Source organism: Podarcis muralis, chromosome 3, assembly GCF_964188315.1.
Source record: "Podarcis muralis chromosome 3, rPodMur119.hap1.1, whole genome shotgun sequence".
NCBI classification, from domain to species: Eukaryota; Metazoa; Chordata; class Lepidosauria; order Squamata; family Lacertidae; genus Podarcis; species Podarcis muralis.
Genome location: NC_135657.1, coordinates 57,971,595 through 57,991,312, shown reverse-complemented (window position 1 = coordinate 57,991,312; position 19,718 = coordinate 57,971,595). Strand labels below are relative to the sequence as shown.

Here is a 19,718-nt window from a genome sequence, read left to right as displayed (position 1 = left end):
TGAAGCTCACTAATCCGAACCAAAAAAAGGACATCTATTACATTTTTAAAATAATTAGGATAGAAAGTTGCTGATTTTCCCATGAGAGCCTATTTTCTTCATGGGTGAATTATTTAAAACCACAGCCACCTTCAGCCACATTGACTGATTGCTAATTTCAGTGTGACTTTTCCAGGGCAGTGCCCTACTTCTATTTAATAGTACTAAGAATGCAGATTCAGACACACCATCCATTTATATGCTCTATCTGGGCCAAGTGAGCCATATTCACTAGCACTGTAATATATTAGGTTTGGTTTTCTGAAGGAACATAAATCCCACTAAAATATGACTGACTTTTCTCAGAACTATGCAACTCATGGAGCAAAATTCTGCCTGCAGTTTTACAACAGGACTAATAATATGACTGTATTTGCTCTTATTATCATCTGTGTAAATACCAGAAGTCAACACTTAAATCTCTCATTCTATTTGTCTAAGAGCAAATGGATGTTTATGGGTGTCTTGATGAACATATGCTTGCTTTTGGACTAACAGAATGAGAGATCCAATGTTGATTTCTGGGTATTTACAACAAAACAACACACTTTTAAAAGCAAATGAATAAATAACATATAAAAGCACCTGCATACATACAAAAACAGTCACCTGTGCTCACAGCCAATATGCACATCTATTAAGTTTTTTAAATTAGTAAATTGATGTGGAGGGGAAGTGTTAAATTATTCCACCTCCCCGCCCCCTTTTCCTCAGCATGTGGCCCTTACTCTGCAGCTGCCGGGGGTTTTTTGTCATAAAGCTCCACATAAGGTAAAGGTAAAGGTAAAAGACCCCTGGACGGTTAAGCCCAGTCAAAGGTGACTATGGGATTGCTGTGCTCATCTTGCTTTCAGGCTGAGGGAGCTGGCATTTGTCCACAGACAGCTTTCCGAGTCATGTGGCCAGCATGACTAAACCGCTTCTGGTGCAACGGAACACTGTGACAGAAACCAGAGCGCACAGAAACACTGTTTACCTTACTGCCACAGTGGTACCTATTTATCTACATGCAGCGGTGTGCTTTTGAACTGTTAGGTTGGCAGGAGCTGGGACAGAGCAACAGGAGCTCACCCTGTCACGAGGATTCGAACCGCCGACCTTCCAATTGGCAAGCCCAAGAGGCTCAGTAGTTTAGACCACAGCGTCACCCACGTCCCTATAGAGCTGCACATACTATAGAGTTGGCCCCTAGATCTGAAGTATTAGAGTTGCCTGGAAGTTTAAGTTCCTTGCAACCTCGAACCTTCCTAGACTTTATGCTGCACAAAGCTTTGCTGGGAGGTGTACAAGCCTCTACACTGAGTATTGGCTTAGAGGAAGCCAGTAGGAAGCCAAACAATCCAACTCAGCATCATGAGAAGCTCGCACAGACCCTGGCAATGCTTTAAATCAGAGGGCAGGTCGATGAAAAGGGCAGTTACGCCTTGCCAATTTGCCCCCAAGGCAACACTTGGCAAGGAAGCATGGAGGCCCAAGCACTGGCTTGGGAGGTATCTATAATTGTATTCAATTTCAGGTATATCAGTACAAACAGTGGAAACAAACAGAAATACCAGCTGGCGCATAGTAGCGCACTACAGAAGGAAAACCCCTTCAGGCTTTCTTTTTATGAAATGAAATGGTGCCAGTGGGACGCTATGCCTAATCCAAAACAACAGGGAGTAATCCTTAGGTTTGCACCATTTCTTTTTGTATTGGATTTTAAAAAAAAAATCGCCTGTGAAAAGCATACATTGTTGTTGTTGTTGTTATACAACATGAGGCATCTAAACAAGTGCAGCTTGTAGAAAACTGGCAGCCACTTTGACTGTGGCAAACGCACTGTGAAACAGCAACGAAAACAGTTGGTTGTCTCTTTCTTCATGACAGTGAGGAGTGCGATTGCTGGTTCTCCACCCACACACGCACGTCCCTTCCAAGCAACCTCTCTGCCTTCACACTTTCAACGCCCTCGCCGAGCATCAGTACTTTTAATTGTTGCACAAATTGCCAGATTCAGAGCAAAACTACAAGGTTACGCTATGACAAAATGAGCTAGTTCGGTAGGTTTTAAACGTGGATTAGTGGCTTGTGTGCAGTTATTTATTAATTTGTCAGCTAATCTTAATAGGTATTTTTAGGTTGACTGTTGAGATTTCAGGATTGTAAACTGATATTTTATTGGTGGGGAAATGATTTACCAGAAGGGGGTGGTAAGGGACTCCAGTCTCCAATGGTACTTTTTAAAAGCTTAACAGTTCTTGTATCACTGAGCCCCGTCTTTGTTTTGGTTTTTTCATTTGAAGCCCCCCCCCCCCAGCCATTTTTCTTGGGGAAATGTTTTAGGCAGAAATCCTATGCACACTTTCTTGGGATGAAGCCTCAGTGAACTCAGGATGGCTAACTTCTGAGTAGACTCTGTAATATTTTTGTGAGCATCTTGCATCTGATTGGCAGAGCTAACAGCTTTGCATTCAACTCTAGAAATACCTTTTTAAAAAATGGTTGCAGGGAGGAAGGAAGGATGCTGAGAAACGATAGTTGAGGAGGGCTAATCCCAAAGATCATGTTTCTAAGATAAATTTTAGGACTATTTAGTCCTTGGGATGCTTTATATGTTTTATATTTTTCCCATTTTCAAAAACACAAAAATATACCTTGGTACCACATCTTGCTAGCCTCTCATGTCTAGCAACTGCCTACCAAAAAGTAAGCAGAAAGCAAATAAAAAGAAGATTTTACATAAAATTTTAGGAAAAGACAGTGAAACTGGGACTGCCTACTCAGAGGAGAACTTAAAAGGAAATTATGAGTGGTGGTGAAGAGGTAGTGAGGGGGGGGGGGGGTCAGTGAAGTGTCTTATTAGGAGCCATCCCAAAAGCAAAATAGGCAGCAGCTGAGTTGAGTGTGGCTGCCCATTTTGTCACACGCATCAATTATATTACCTGTCAGTAGCAATCAAGTGGTATCTGAATCTTTTTGAAATAAATAAAACTCCCATCATCCCTGATCATTGGTCATGCTAGCTGGTGAGGGCCGCAATTTAACCACCATTTAACTATTGACACTCTGCAAAGCCCTATAGCTTTAAAAGAACAAGTAAGGTCTCCTGAATTCCTTTGGTTTTTTTCTGTTCAGGTTCCCAGATTGTGGAACTCACTTCCTAGGAAGATATAGTAGCCCACTCTCTATTAAAACATCTGTAGTTCACTTAAGTTTTTGAAATCTGTCTTTTATTCTGCTGCTGTTTTTCATGTATGACATGGTTTAATTTGTATTAAACTGTTTTATTGTGCCTGAAAAGCAGCATGCAAATCCTTTTATAAGTGAATGCGGCTGCAGTTCTATATATACTTGCAAGAGAGTAAGGTCCCCTAAATGCAATCGGACTTACTCTGAGCAGAGGGTTGCATGGGCTTGCATTGTAAATAAATACATAACAGCCTAGACAGGGTTTGACCATAGATCTGCCCTGGAAAGCTTCCTCTTTAAATATTGGTTTGAAATCACCAGTTCCTTGACTGCAGTTTTGATTAGGTTCATACTATAAGCAGAATGAGAGAATCACCATAGATGCCTTAATGGCTTAAAGACTAGTTAAATCTTTATGGAGTTCTGCCTGCATTGATCTGTTTTTACACCAGATTTACTCTAAGGTTGCACATTGACCCTTACAATGGAACCCATGTACATTTTGTCTCCTGGGTGTCTGGAACAATTCTTGCAAGTAAGTCCTTATCTTGTAGCTTAGGTCAGCTGTACATTCTTTATGGTAAGTCTCATTGATTTTTGTAGCACTCTGCTGCTTTGAGAAGCAAGCAGATTAAGCTCTTTAAGGGACAGAAAGAGTTGCTGGTATCATTCCACAAGGATGCCGCCATTACTAAGATGCCAACATAATCTGTTTCTTTAGCGACATGACCACACACATTAAAAATTAAATGCAGACCGACTTGCATTTGCACTTAAATTAAACTCCAAGCTATTAGTCTCTGGGGGACAACAGAAAGATTTGGAGAAAACCACTAAACTATGATCCAAAGAGTTTATGAGCTAACCTTTACAAAGTCAAAAGCTCCTCACCCAAGTGATTCATTTGAAAAGCATTAAAGTGGGTCTTATCAGATAAATATCACCAATAAAAATATGTCCGTCTGTATTGGAAGGGTTTAGAATTCTTTCTCGTTTTTAGCAGAGCCAATTTGCCTTGACAATATCACAGGAGGAAAAGGATTATTTGCCTATTGGAAAAACGTGTTTGTGTATGAATAGCAGATGGATGATTTTTCAGCGGACTGAATTTTCTTACGCACCTTTCATTCCTCCCGGTTCTGACACATTGGAATGCATTTCTTGGTCCTTACAGTGGTACCTCGGGTTACAAATGCTTCGGGTTACAAACTCCACTAACCCAGAAGTAGTTGCTCAAAGTTGTGAACTTTGCCCCAGGATGAGAACAGAAATCGTGCGGCGGTGGCGCAGTAGCAACGGGAGGCCCCACTAGCAAAAGCACACCTCAGGTTAAGAAAGGTTTCGGGTTAAGAACGGACCTCTGGAATGAATTAAGTTCATAACCCGAGGTACCACTGTGTTTGGTTTAAATTAGATCATCACCTTCATGAGTTGTGCTTGAATCCTCAGAAAGGTTATTATAGAGCTGGAAAAAAGGTGCAGACAAGAGCAACCAAAAGCATCATGGGGGTGGATCAGTTCCTCTTATGAGGGAAGTCTTTAGTTAGAGAAAAGGCAAATCAGAGGGGACATTATAGAAGTGTGTAAAATTATGCATGATGTGGACAGAGAATCCCCCCCACACAACTCTAGAACTCAGAGACAAGTGAAGAAGCTGAAGGGTGGAAGGTTCAGGACACATGAAGTCCTTCTTCACACAGGATATAGTTAACTATAGGATTCACTACCACAAGATGTAGTAACGACTGCCAACTTGGATGGCTTCAAATAGGGATTCGACTAATTTTTGGAGGATTAAACCAGCACAAAATTAGTAGACACACAGCCATGAAACACATTGGGTGACCAATGGCCAGTCATTGTCTCTTAGCCTAACACCCCCCACAGTGATACTGTGATAATAAAATCAAAAGGGGGAGGGAACCATATATGCCACCTTGAGCTTCTGGGAGGAAAGGTGGGGTATGAATCTAATAAATATGGCTTGCATATTATCTCCAGTATCAGAGGCAGTATCCTTCTAAATACTAGTTTCTGGGGAACATGAGTGGGGGAGAACTGTTGTGCTCATGTCCTGTTTGTGGGCTTCCCATAGATGTTTGGTTGGCCACTTGAGGAATACGATGCTGGACTAGATGGGTTGTTGATTTGATCCAGCAGGGCGCTTCTTATGTTCTTATGCTTGTCCTAAGCCATGTTCAGCTTTATAGATGAAAACTTGTCCCTTGAATGGGGCTTAAACATGCTCTGGCAACCAGTGTAAGCGAACAAGGACTAGTGTCCTTTAGCAAGGATGTAGCTGAGCACTTTTTTGGGCCCGGGAGTTGGAAACTTTGAGAATAAAGTTTTGCAGTACTGCAAGTGGGGACGACAGCAAAATGTTGCATTGTATAGTGCTCCTGTTCAGGATTCCAGATAGCCAGTCATGCCCTATTCCAGGATACTCCATTCTATGCCCCTTCCCCTGTGTCTTCCATCCCTGCTCCCACTTAAGCAGCAAGCGAGGACTCCCAACATTATTTTTAATACTTCTGCACATCTTGAAGTTTCCGCAAGCTAGTTAACACTCCCTTCTTGAGTGTGGTTGGCTACAAAAGGGCTGCTACGGAAAGTATATCAGCCACCGTCTCTATAAAGTCTAATTTTCTGCAAGTGATTTTGAGTATACCAAGCTGGACAAATAACAGAAGGTTATATTACATAGAGGTGATGTGGGAGACGAAGCATATATTCTCATAGTTTCCTCTAATACATCATATTGAAATGACCTTTTGATTTGCTAAGGGGCATCTGCTTCAACAAGATCAAGATGCCTTTTGACATGCTCTCCTTCCTCCTTTTGGCTCCCTCTTAATAGCTTTTCCTTCCTTTTTTAAGTGATGGATGGGCAGATAGAGACGAAGTCATTGAAGGGTACGAAGCTGAAGCAAATGGGGGCATCACAATCAAGCTGCAGTCTCCGGACGTCGTGTCATTCGATGACTATTTTTTGAAAATACGGCTGGAAACCAACACGCGGAATCCCTGGTTCCCAGAATTTTGGCAGCACAGGTTCCAGTGCCGCATTCCAGGACATCCTCTAGAGAACCCCAACTTTCAAAAGAACTGCACTGGTAAATATATACATATATTATTATTATTATTATTATTATTATTATTATTATGCAAACAAGAGCTTGCCATGCCCTGCCTATGTGTCTTCTCTTTTTCCTGCTTCTGCATTGCAGTAAAAGCCTACATGAAATCATGGAGGAAACCCCACCATCAAATCATGGTGGGGTGGTAGGCAAGGTGCTGTGTCAACATGGGGCAGTCTCGACTTTGCTACTACTGTTCCTTGATGAACTAAGGAACTCTGTCCCTGGCACTCCAGAGGTGAATGTTCAGTGATGTGATATCTAACTGGTGTGTTAGGTCGGACTTTCCCCATTGTGGTGCTCTCCATATGTTGTTAGACTCCAGTCTCCATCAGTTCCAGCCTGCATGGCCTAAGGGTCAGGGCTGATGGGATCCGTAATCCTGCTGCATCTGAAGAGCACCTCACACTGGGGAAGGCTGTCTGAGATGTCCTCTGGCTCTGTTTAACCGGTTCTTAATTGGTTTTTCTCTCCTGCCGCAGCAAAGCAGAAGTTTTTGTTTGATTCTAAAATGAATTTGCAGGGGGTAAAATAGGAGAATGGAGTGAAAACCTGGCTTGATTGCCGACAAGGCCTGAGGCATTTTTTCAGACTTTCGCACACGGTGCTGAAACTGCCTTCGAGCATCTATCCTGCTGTTTGTGTGCACACTGTTATAGCAGTCAGAAAGCAGGCTGAGGCAAGGAAGAAGGGCTACCCCTGCTATCCATATAATCAGTTATCAGTAACCAATATATTCAATATATATATATCCAAATATGCTTACACAAATCAAGGATTACAGTACTTTATAATCCATTTTGAATCAAAAGGGAAGCTGTGCCTTAGCTGACTGCAAACTGCTTGAGACAGCAAAATTAGGAGTTGACCTTTCCCCTAAACATCTGCGCACCCCGGACAAGGGAAAGACATGAATCAGAAATTCTGGTACAAATTCCCCTCAGATACAGGCTAAATTAATCCACAGAACAGGAAGAGCAAAACCACAAAATGTCCAAGCTCCGGTCCTGTCATAACTAGGGGAAAGGTTAGACAGAGCGTCACTGCAAGCATCGGAAAGCGGAACTAGAACCCGGTGCTGACCAAGGCTTGACCAGGGGTTGGGTAGCGTGACAACCGCTTGCTGATTGGCTGATTCTCGCTGACAATATTGTGAGTCCCTCGTGATTGTCTGATGATCAATGATTTGCTGTGATTTACTCAGGTATAAAGACCTCTGGATTTCTGTCTATCGGGGTCCCAGTTCTTTGGAAGATATTCCAACTGGGTCCTTATTGCCTGGCAATAAACCTCACCTTCTTATTCTCCAGTTGCTGTCTCTGGCTGATCCTTATTTAAACTCACCATGGGTTTACCTTTGCAACACAGGCAAGAGCCATTTTAAAATTAATTGTGCAGTAGAGCCAGTGGACACGCCCGCTACATACATGGGGAAAGCAAAGCAAACAAAAACCTGCTTTCAGTGAAATGTCAAAAAGACAGTGAGGTTATAATATAACTGGTGAGCTATCCCTGCTCCCAACTGAATAAATTGTTAGTACAATTATTTTTTTTTTTTTTGAACAAAGGAAGATGCAATAGTCTATCTAGCTTAATATTGTCCATACTGATTGGCTGCAGCACTCCAGAAATTTACAGGAGAATCTATCTTAGCCGTCCGGGGATATTACGGAGACTGACCTGACTGGCACCATTTGCATGCAAAGAATGTGCTCTGCCAATGAGGTGCAGTCTCTCCCTGTTATTATTTAGAGACAATCCTATGATCTCTGGGAGAGTGGCCTTGGCACCCCAGGTCTCTCCCCCCCCCCCCATTACCACCAGTAGGATTGTTCTGCGTGACAAATGGCCAAACCTCTTCTCGCCCTCTGGGATAGGTGTCCCCCCACCAGCAAGTGCCCTCATACTGAGGGGGTGGAAATGACAGAAGGAGCAAATAAAAATGCATGTTCAAAAATATATAATTTGGGTTTTCAGGGTGCATTGTATGCCCTGTATTAAGAAAAATTGCTTGGACAATGTGCAAGTGTACTCAGCAAAATCACACTAAAATGCCAACAAACTGATAAATAACAAGGACTAAAATCTTGGTGAATTTTCATGAGGAGTTTTAAAAATTCACAAACTTGTGGAGAAATGTGGCAAATGGAAATAAAGTTTTTTTGGGAAAGGGAAAATGGAAAACAGAGTGAAACTGAAATGGACAGATTCACCCATCCCTATCATGATGACACTTTTCTTTACTTTAATATGCTGTTTCTTTCCAGAAGTGATTTCTCGGGACTCCTGGCAAGGAATTAAGGCCCTCTCCTGTTGTTGTCCCTTTACAGAAACCTTTTGACTCTGTACAGTAATCACATAACTATCATGGGTAGTAGCCATTGATGTGCAATAAGTATGGAGTTCTCCCTGTTCAGGGTTCCAGCTGCTCCATTTCTCTTCTCTGATTTCTCATTTCCCCATTGCATTGTCAGTGTTCTGAGCCCACTGAGCATACTCGGCCTTCACTGGGCTATTTGAGGTTGTTTGGGATTTTTGCCCCCTTAGGTTTTTTTCTTTTTTCTTTTTCTAAAACCCTTTTTTGTACTCTCTGAAAGTCTCATGGTATCCCCTGAGTCTAGGTGACACCTCCCTCTTGTGTGTGGTGGCACCTTTTTTTACATAAGTAAAACTATTCTGAAAAGAATTCCATGCTAGTTTATATATTGAGGGGGGTGGAATAGATTTTGGTGAGAGACAGGAAATGCAATGTAAATGTGTGGGATTCCCCCCCCCCCATTTTCTTCAAAGTAATCATAGAAATATGCTGTGTTTGTACATTTTTTTGCTCCCCTGAAAAGGCCCAGCACAGCTGATTTTTGTTCTAAGCACTAATTTTAACCCCTTATTGATCAGAAGAGATGGAATTAATATGTGCAATATGGGGTTTTATGTTAGAAGCCTAGATGCAACACTAAAGATCGGGGATAGCAAATTAATGTGCCCCAGCTTTACCTGCCTAGATATCTGGCCATGTCTTTATGACACACCACTCATGGCTGATGTGCCCCATGCGATTTCCCTTTCAGATCATCCCCACAGACTGCAGATGTGATCTTCATTTTAAGCTTCCTTGGGAATTGTGGCTGTTTGTGAAATGGAGTTATAGCTTTGGACTTATGGAATGTGTCTTGGTATGCAATCTGTACTGTGGCTACTGGTTGGTTTACTGGCACATTAAAACAACAACGTTAAGTGGGTCCATACAGGAGGAGATTGCATTAGCCACCCTGCAGCTTTCTGTCACGTCTTTGAAATTAGGATTAGTCTTGTGTTGGCACTGTGTCCCTTGAGCACCACTGGAAAGCGCCAATGCGCTAACCAAAGCTAAGGACAAAACACAGCATGAAACAGATTGCATGCTAAGGTCTGCATTGCCTGTGTCTAAGAGCATCAGTCTTGATCTTAAACAAGCTCGTCATGTTGAATGATGTGAACAGTCACTCAAGGGAACAGAGATCTCAGGAACAGAAAAGAATGGGATTTTATGTGCAGACTACAGAGATGGAAGAACTGAATTAACCCTGAGGCTGAACAGGTCACTTGCCCATTTAGTCCAGTATCCTGTCCTCACAGTGGCCAATCAGATGCCTATGGGAAGCCTGGAAGTAAACATGACTGCAAAAGCATATTCCCCACTTGGGAAAAGCGGCAAATGGTGTCACTGGAAGTAGTACACACTCATCATGACTATTAGACATTGACAGCCTTATCCTCCATGAATTTGTCTAAATCCTTTTAACGCCTTCCAAATTGGTGGATATTACTACATTCTATGGCAGCAAATTCCATAGTTTGAATTATGTGCTGATCTTGTAACTGGTTCCATTACTACGCCTCTAGTAAGGCTAATTCTCTGTCTGGTAGCTCACAACAGGCGGTTGTTCACCCAGCTAGCCAGAGGTTTCTTATTTAGAAACCCTCACAGTGCTTCCAAAGAAAAAGGAAATCATGAGTACGGTGAATGAAAGGTTTCTTGCATGATACTATTGACTCCATACATTTTATCAGATACCTTGCAAAAGTATATTTAATAGTATTTCATATTTAACTATATACACAATAGTATTGAATATCTGAAATGTTTTGCAGACAGCTCCTAAGATATAAAGGTAAAGGTACCCCTGCCCGTACGGGCCAGTCTTGACAGACTCTAGGGTTGTGCGCCCATCTCACTCAAGAGGCCGGGGGCCAGCGCTGTCCGGAGACACTTCCGGGTCACGTGGCCAGCGTGACATCGCTGCTCTGGCGAGCCAGAGCTGCACACAGAAACACCGTTTACCTTCCCGCTAGTAAGCGGTCCCTATTTATCTACTTGCACCCGGGGAGTGCTTTCGAACTGCTAGGTTGGCAGGTGCTGGGACCGAACAACGGGAGCGCACCCCGCTGCAGGGATTTGAACCGCCGACCTTTCGATCGGCAAGCCCTAGGCGCTGAGGCTTTTACCCACAGCGCCACCCGCGTCCCAATCCTCCTAAGATATATATATATATATATATATATATATATATATATATATATATATAAAAATAATAATAATGTACTCAAATTCAGGAGGGTAAAATGTTGCCCTCAACATTGGAAATGTTGATGAGTTTAAATTTCAAATATTTGTTAATACCTGCTTCAACTCTGTATTCTACATTTTCCATGGCATAACTGTGTAATTAAGTGGGAAGTGTTGACGAAGCAGATGTACAGGGAAAACACACATTGCTGTGTTCAGAGGTGTATATGGATGCTGATGTCAGCATTTGATGAAGAGAGTAGTGCCATTTTTTGATAATGGCATCCAGTGGACTACTGGCAGCATTTTAGGGCTGCCACCCCTTTCCTATTTTCCATTTTTTAATGCTGTGGGGAAAAACATATGAGGGATTGTCTCTCCAAATAAATATGTAGGATTTGTGGCAGACCTGTGAGGAAGGTGGACTCATTTTTGTCCACCACTGCTGAAAGAAACCCAGCAGCGGTTTCCCTCCATCTCCTTTACCTCAGGAATGAGGAAATCTCATTTCTGTCAAAGTCTGCAAGAGCTACCATCCAAGCTTGACCTTCATTTTTGCTTACCTCAATTTTTGATAACTAATTTGCTTCATTAACTGGGTTGAGGGTTTGGCATTAATTTCACCTTTTCTAATATTATCCCTTGGAAATTAAATGGAATAAATATTAAGATGCCTGTTTTTTCCACTGAGAGTGAGACATTCTAATTTTAACATTGAATAGAGCCTGGTGACACCAATGTTCATGTCAGCTGAAGGATTCCAAATTGTTGAATGTTTTACTTTCCCCAATTTTCCAGCTGTTTCTCTGAGCAAGAAAGAAAAGTTCATGGCAGAGAAGAATGATGTGCTCCCTCTTGTGGGCAAAATCTAGTCCTTTCTCCTTTGTGAATGCTATTTGAGATACAGTAATTAATGTGTGTATCTGGATCTCTTTCAATCTTGAGACATGAAAAGGTAAATTGAAGTGGGCTGGACTCAAAAGGACTATAGGTCCATGCAGTGTTTCCTGTTCATATGATCTGAATACAATGCATTAGTAACTGATTTGAATAGTTGCTTGAATTGAAACTTTAGGCTATGCCATAATTCATTGAAACTACAAAATCAACACATTCTTCTCCATATTAGGTGGCTCAGAATCCTAAAAGTGTTTGTGCCAGCAGATAAAACGGTGGAACTACAGCTTGTTTCAAAATATCCCATCACTATAGAAAATACTCTGGCTAAACCACTGGAGGAAATTCACTTCTGTCCTCTCACCTACCACTTACATTCCCTTCTTATTGATAATTAATACTCATTTCTGGAAGAATGATGTTCCTGGTTCCCATATATTGGCTCCTCAGAAGGACTTGACTATGTTTCCACGGGCTTTCCATGAAGGGCTAGAATACTGAACATCCCCTTTTCAGAAACTTCCCTAAATCTGAGCTCTTTATGGAAAAGCAGGAGGTTTCAAAAGAGTGGAAAGAGGGAAAGGTGTCCTTTTCCTTCCCCTCTCTTGAAACTTCTCCCACTCTAGAAACCTCATCCACTGAACAGCAGGATGCATATGATAAAATAAATACATAAAATACCTAGGCAGGTAATATTCAAGGTACGCATAAGTATATAAGTTTGTAAACTAAAAGAAAAAAGAAACATGACCCTTAGTTCAGTGGTTCCTGTGTTCCATGGAACTCTGAGGGTATAAATCCCCCCCCTCAATATTTTACAATATTTGTGTCAGACAGATTCATTCTCTGGGTAAAGGAGAAATTCACCAATTTATTGGAAGTGGGGCTAACTTCACGGCACAGACTCTTTCTCCCTCATCTCCCCTAATTTGTGTTGGTTCTAGGGCATTGTAGGGAGAAATAGGTGGCAGCCACAAAAGAAGGTGGAGAATATTCTAGGAAGTGGAAAGGGATTTTTGAATTTTTCTTAGAAAAACCTTTTCTAACAACTTCTGGCTCAACTTTGGTTGTGGGTAAACACATGGCATGTTTAGGGTTCATGGGGAGGAAAGTAGGGAGGGGCGTACTGGCCTGTCAGTCTTCCTTAATATCCTAGAGGATGTCAAAAGTGTTGGCAGATGTTATAGGGAGTTTTCAGAAGGGACGAAAGGAAAAATACCCCAGGTACCCTTTTCCAGTCTCCAGAGACTTTCCTTGACTTCTGTAGAGAAATAAAGAACATAGTTTTGGGGCTGAGAGCTTGGCCAGAACCTGCAGCACAGCAAAGCAGGGGAAGGTTTCAGAAAGGTAAGAAAGAAAGAAAAATGTGTCTGTGTGGTGTCCCCCAATACTGAAAGCCCCAAACAGCACTACAAGGCTGCTGTTGCAGGCTGGTTGTAGTGCTAAAAAGGAGCATTCCTATTAGGGACAGCTGGAGATACGCTGTTGAAGGTTCCTACTAGTAAATGTATAATATCTTCCAAGCAATATTGTTGAGCTTCCTAACTCTATATTCTATGTAATACAGACAAAGGTATTTAAATGTCAATAGCTCTGCTATTCAGGTTTAAAGTGACATTCCAAACCCACTGAATCTTTTAAATCAATATAAGTGCTTTATTTTAAAGGTACTTCTTGAAAATACATCAAGTACTGCTAGATATTTTGCAGCTTCACAGGGTATTATAAAACAAATCACAATAAATAATAGTATATATGCATGAGGATTTCAGACCTAAAGGCCTCACCCTCAAAATCAAGGTCTCTTTATCTCTCCAGAAAATATAACAATGTAGTATTTTTATATAGCCCATTTCAAGGAGCACAAGTGGGGGCATGTACATGGTTCGCCCCCCCCCCCATTTTTACCGTCACAACAGCCTATTAAAACACCACCCATCACACTTTCGCTGCACAGATACTTTTATAATGGCACCTCAGTAAACCGTTTTCCAACTATTTAGCAGAGTTGTCGTTTCCTCAGAAGCAGTGAACAGTAGACTGGAGTTATTCTGTGATAAATCACTCAACGATGCCTTGATATCACGGTCAAGAGATTTATTACCTGACCGGTCATAAAAAGCATTCTGGTAGCAAAGTATTTACATTCGTTAAAGCAAACAGCTATTAACGGCATTCTTTCAGTTAAAGTCTTTCTGTCTCTTCAGCACGGCATAATTACAGGAACAGTCCGTCATCTCATTAGCAGTCCTGATGCAGCTCTCCTCGTCAGACGTCTTCCATCTGCCATCAGGTGTCAGGCAAAAGTGAAACCGATCGTTCCTCCTTTTATAGGCATGCTTAAAGTGCCACAAATGTTATGGAACCTGGAACCTTCTAGAAACTCCTATCTGTTTCTACCAGAATGATTCCCTAACACAAATGTGTGAGGCAGGTTGTGCCGAAAGAGCATGATAGGCCCCACCACCTTGTCTTCCTCTTCTGGCAAGCAACTGCCAGTAAGCTAGCACTGTGGCACTGTCCCAAGCCACATCCAATGTAGCGTGTTCTCCATCACGGAGAGCACGTGTTGCGGTTGGGGATTCCAAGACACCTTGCTGTTTCTGGGCAGATGGTTTGGCCAACTCGTGAGCAGGGCGGGCTGTTACTGGGGAAAATTACATGTTGCCATTTAGTGATTGACAGCCCTATTTGTTAAATACAAGGCACGCAGCAACGGACGTCCTCTTTCGCTGCGTGCTTCGGATCACCCGCCCTCCCTTCCCTAATGTTAGGCTGTTTGCTTGACCTTGCTATTGCCTGTCATGGGGTCGTCTGCTTTGGGGCAGGGGCCCGGTAGGAATTTTGCCATTTGGCTGATTAGTGTGTGCCACTTGGTTTTCGCCTACCGTGTAGCAAATCGTCACAACTTGTAAGGTTTGCGGTTAGGCATTGGTCTGGAATTGGTTGCTGGAGGGGGGGTATGGATTCAGCTGTGCCTGCCCCCCAAAATGCTGCTGCTGGTGGAGGGGTATGGCTTCGGCTGTGCCTGCCCCTCCAAAATGCTGCTGCTGCTGCTGAAGGGTTTTACCGTTAAAGGAACCCAGGGGCTCCCCATGCTTTTGTCCGAAACCCCCTGGCAAGGGGCTAGGGCCACGCAAGCCCCTGGGAGCATGCTGGGGAGAGGTGAGGCATGGTTCCCAGTCCTGTCTCTCTCCCCAGGTGACTTACCCTTCCTGACTTTGCGGGGGGGGGGGGGGCGAATGTCAGAGCTGTCCCCGTGCGGGGGCAGTTAGTGCTACCAATGCCTAAGCAACCACTCACATTGCTGTATTTGAATAAAGTTGTGGCCAAAATTATGCCAAAAAAATTTAAACAAAAATTAAGTGTCAATTGTGTTTTCCTTTGGGGTGTATTGGGGACCTCGACACGCAAATAACCTACTATTATATGACATGAGGCAGTTTTGTTTTCAGTATTTAGAATGCAGATCCTTTAACAGCTATTGTGATTCTACTCTCTCATTAACAAGGCAAACTTGAATTATGTCAATGGCTTTGAATGGGTGGGTGGGCAAAGCCTCTGTTTTCTTGGCAAATAAAATAATACTTCAGAGCACTGGAATGAAACCACTCTTACTTAGTGACGTCTTGGATGTGACGTCTGCAGCCTTTTGAACTCATTATTGCTTCAGGTGCCCTTCAAGCTCCCAGATACTTAATGCATTTCAGACCTCTGCAAAGTGCTTGTATGATGTATTTTAATTCCAATTGCTGCTTGCAGAAAGGTGAGGTTTATTGTATTCCAGCTAAAAAGGAGCTTGACTCAGCATATGGCAGGGACCACTGATTTTGTTTAAGTCTGTAGTATGCGAAGCAAAAAGCTTCCTAGCAGTGAAAACACATTATAATGTTATGAGTTGGGTGAGGGAAGTAGGCTATATGCAAGATCCTTTTAACCCCTAGGAAGTGTTAAAATAGAAGCCACAATGGGTTCCTGTGATGAGGTGATTGCCTGGGTGATGGCCCATTCAGAAAACAAAAGAAAGGAGGTTCTGTGCGAGATGGCAAATGGTGGAAAGAAAAAGCCTGAGTTGAGAGCTGGAGAGAGAGAAAGAGCCATGTTTGATTTCTGAGACTATGAAAGAAACAAAACCCTTTTGGAGTGCTAATGCTGTGAACCCCTCCATCGTAGGCTCAGGTTGTATATCTGTGTAAATAAACCATATGGCATAAAGGCACCACAATCTCTGCTGTGCCTCATTCCAAAAGGAAACATGAACCCTGAGTAAATGCCTGGAAACCCTGGAATTTCACACCACTCAGAGATTGGTGTGGTGTGAAATAATAATTTCAAATAATTTCTCTTTTTATATGCATCTGGTACCCAAGGATCTTTTTTTCTTTTTCTTTTACAATGTATACAATATTTTCTATATACAGTATTTTCCACTGTTTTGTCCGCCCCGCCCCCAGTGGCTCCATAAACTAGGCTGATACCAGATGGGGAACAGCTGAAGCTGCCAGGACCACCAATGACCTCATGGCTGAACAATGATTTGATTTGTTAACCTCTGGCAACAGTCTCTGGCCAAAAGTCTACATACATTTGCCTGTCCCCTGGCCATAGTGTCTCAGTTGCAGTAACAATCTGTTAATCATTTTATTTAGATATGTTAATCATTTTATTAATAAGATATCTTGGTAACAACACAGCTTAGCTCTCTTTGGGCGTCATCCCAATGTGTGGAGGAGCCATTCAGATGGCACCAACTACCACACATTCAGTTTAAGGTTTGCAGGAGTGCCTGTGTGCAAAACCATTCTGCATAGAGAGCTCTCGTTATTATGTTATCCACCTGGAAGATTCCAAGATCCTCTGTGAAAAGAGGCCCGGTCCTGCTAAATCATGGTTTAAGCCCAAGCAAAGCCTTGGGATCACCAACTCTCCTTACTCTGTCTTTCTCTCACATGACTGGCAGAAAGTCTTTGCCAGTGCTTAGTTTCAGTTTCACAATTTTTTGCTTGAAACCAGTGATTGTGGTTTAAAACAAACCCTGGTCAATTTCAAAACAAGCCAAACTGAAACCACAAGTTAGGAAGCTGGCTTGTTTAGTTAACCAGAGTTCATGATAAAACACAGCCTGTAGTAACTATGTAGTGACAAACTGAGACTCTGTGAAACAGAAATGAAATCAGCTGTACAGGGGGAGAGGGGATTGGTTGTATGTGCTGTGTTAAAAAATGGTTTAAGGTTACATGCAATCACAAAGATTACGTAGTGTTTGCATAGGCACAAAGTAGAAAAAAAATGCTAAACAATAATATCATCACAGAACTGGTATTTTCCTGTATTTCTTTAGAAATAAACCCCTACTTTTGAATGCTGTGTAGGGCATCGAGGAATCACAGTCCAAGGGAAGGACACTGAGTTTCCTGCCATGCCTCGTTATCAAGTACTTTGAAGCATGGAGTTGCCCTATAGTAAAAACACTGCCTGTCATAGTATGGAGAGCACAATAAATTTAGGCATGTATTAATGCGGGTCAAAACACCGCATACCTTTATAGAAAGATTTGAATAAATTAGGAGTAAAATGTTAGTGAGCTGGGTATGCTTGATCAGTTGCTATAACTATATTCAGCTTTATATAGAGAATTGTATATATTGTATGATATTATATATGAAAAACTAGTTAAAATTAATAGTAATAATACAAAGAAAGTTGTGTAAGCACAACCAGAGTGGTGGTTCTACTCCAGAAAGGCTTCATTTTATAGGTTAAACACATCTGAATAATTCTGACTCTCATGCATGGCTAGCATAATTTCTTCAGCTCTAATGTAATGAAATTTGTCGTCCGATGCTCCCAAAAGAATGGGAAACTAATTCACACTTTATTATTGCATATATTAATGAGCTGAGCCCCCATGTTTCTTTTTAAAAAGTGGCATGTTCTTTCAAGGGAAAGTCACTTGTTCCAGCGATTATTAATCCCTACCAGCAGTCATGTTTACTGGTCATAAAAAGTAAGTAGTAGTTTTGTAGCAAATGAACATAGAAGGGAAGTTAATTGGAATTTCATTTTCTAATGCTTTATATAAGTAGCAGACTGAGCCCAGTACAGATATGCTTTGACTGTGCTGTTCTTACCCATTAGCTGCAGTGTTTAGGTAAAGCTAAACAGTTCATTCGCATCACAGTGCTGGATTGAGAGTTTAGATCAAGGCTGGAACACCTCCAGACACTGCTGAATTACAACTTCCAGGATCCCTGACCACTGGCCATTGTGGCTGGGCTGTTGGGAGTGGGAGTCCCACAGCCCTGCTCTAGATCTTTGTGTCCATAACTACAATGATTGTTATCATTCACAAAGACTCTACGGTCTGGAGAAGATGGGCTGGTTCCCTGTTTTCTCCAAGGACAGGACTAGAACCAGTGGGTAGAGATTACACAGACTTCCCATGGGCATCTGGTTGGCCACTGTGAGAACTGAGTGCTAGACTAGGTGGACCTTTGATAGGGTTGCCATATTTCAAACAGTGAAAATCCAGACAGAAAAGTTGCTGAGCTTTTTTTGGCCAAAACAGCACTGCCTATTGGGCTGTCATACATTTGCCCAGGCACTGCTGCCAAATGAAGTATTCCAGATCTGTCCAGAAAATTCCTTTCAGCTAAGTATCACTAGAAACTTGCCAATGGCGAGAGCCGTTCAACAGTGGAACAGATTGACTCAGGAGGTGGTGGACTCTTCCTTGTTTGCAGTATTTATGCAGAGACTGGGTGGCTATCCATCAGGGATGCTATAGATGCAACTTGCATTGCAAATCCTGTATTGAGAGGAAGGATTTGACTAGATGATCCCTATGATTTCTTCCAACTCTGTAAATCCAAGTAATTCAGACACAGGTTGCCTTGCTTGCTGTTTGCAGCCCATGTTTTGCACCACCACCTCTCTGGTTGTTGCAGCTGTTATTAGCTAGCCAAAACAACATTTTAGGGGGGAAATTGCAGGTTGTGTTGCAATCAATAACCACCACTATCTTCACAACCTCAATCAATAGCACAGTGTGAACATATCTGGGACAGTTTAATCTCTACAGTTGCAATAGAATGCATTGATTAATTAATGTTTTCAATTAACCTCCTTTGTAATGTAAAAAGGAAAGGTTCTGACATCTCAATTTGAAACAGTTGAGTGTCAGTTCCATGTGATTCCTCCAATGTTACTTCAGAAATGCTTTAAAACTTCTACACATATGGCTTTGTTTTAGAACAAAGGGGCCTAGCCTTAATCAAGCCAAGGGTTATAGTGGCCCACAGTTGAAGTTTTTAATGTTTTTACAAAATGATAAATTGAGAGGGGAGTTTGTATTTATAAGGGGAGTTGTCACACACACACACACACACACACACACACACACACACACACACAAAAATCAAAATGGGGAGCCTGCAGAGCAAAAAAACAAAAACCCTTTGGCCTAATGACACCACAGTGGAAGACCCATAAAAAGGTAAAGGTAAAGGTACCCCTGCCCTTACGGGCCAGTCTTGCCAGACTCTAGGGTTGTGCGCCCATCTCACTCAAGAGGCCGGGGGCCAGCGCTGTCCGGAGACACTTCCGGGTCACGTGGCCAGCGTGACATCGCTGCTCTGGCGAGCCAGAGCCGCACACGGAAACGCCGTTTACCTTCCCGCTTGTAAGCGGTCCCTATTTATCTACTTGCACCCAGGGGTGCTTTCGAACTGCTAGGTTGGCAGGCGCTGGGACCGAACGACGGGACCGCACCCCGCCGCAGGGATTCGAACCGCCGACCTTTCGATCGGCAAGCCCTAGGCTCTGAGGCTTTTACCCACAGCGCCACCTGCGTCCCTGGAAGACCCATACCAACACTAAAATAATAATAATACTAATAAATTTATTTCTTTTTAAAAATAACATATGGT

At 42.4% G+C, this 19,718-nt stretch overlaps 1 protein-coding gene across 3 annotated transcripts in view; it reads left to right on the top strand.

Annotated features, from left to right (window-relative positions):
* Positions 1–19,718, top strand: part of GRM1 (glutamate metabotropic receptor 1) — a 168,944-nt gene that overhangs the window by 114,165 nt on the left and 35,061 nt on the right. For all 3 annotated transcript variants that reach the window (XM_028723608.2, XM_028723610.2, XM_028723611.2), the window contains exon 4: positions 6,088–6,323. In XM_028723608.2, the coding sequence (XP_028579441.1) occupies positions 6,088–6,323 (236 nt within the window). The remainder of the gene's footprint in view (positions 1–6,087; positions 6,324–19,718) is intronic.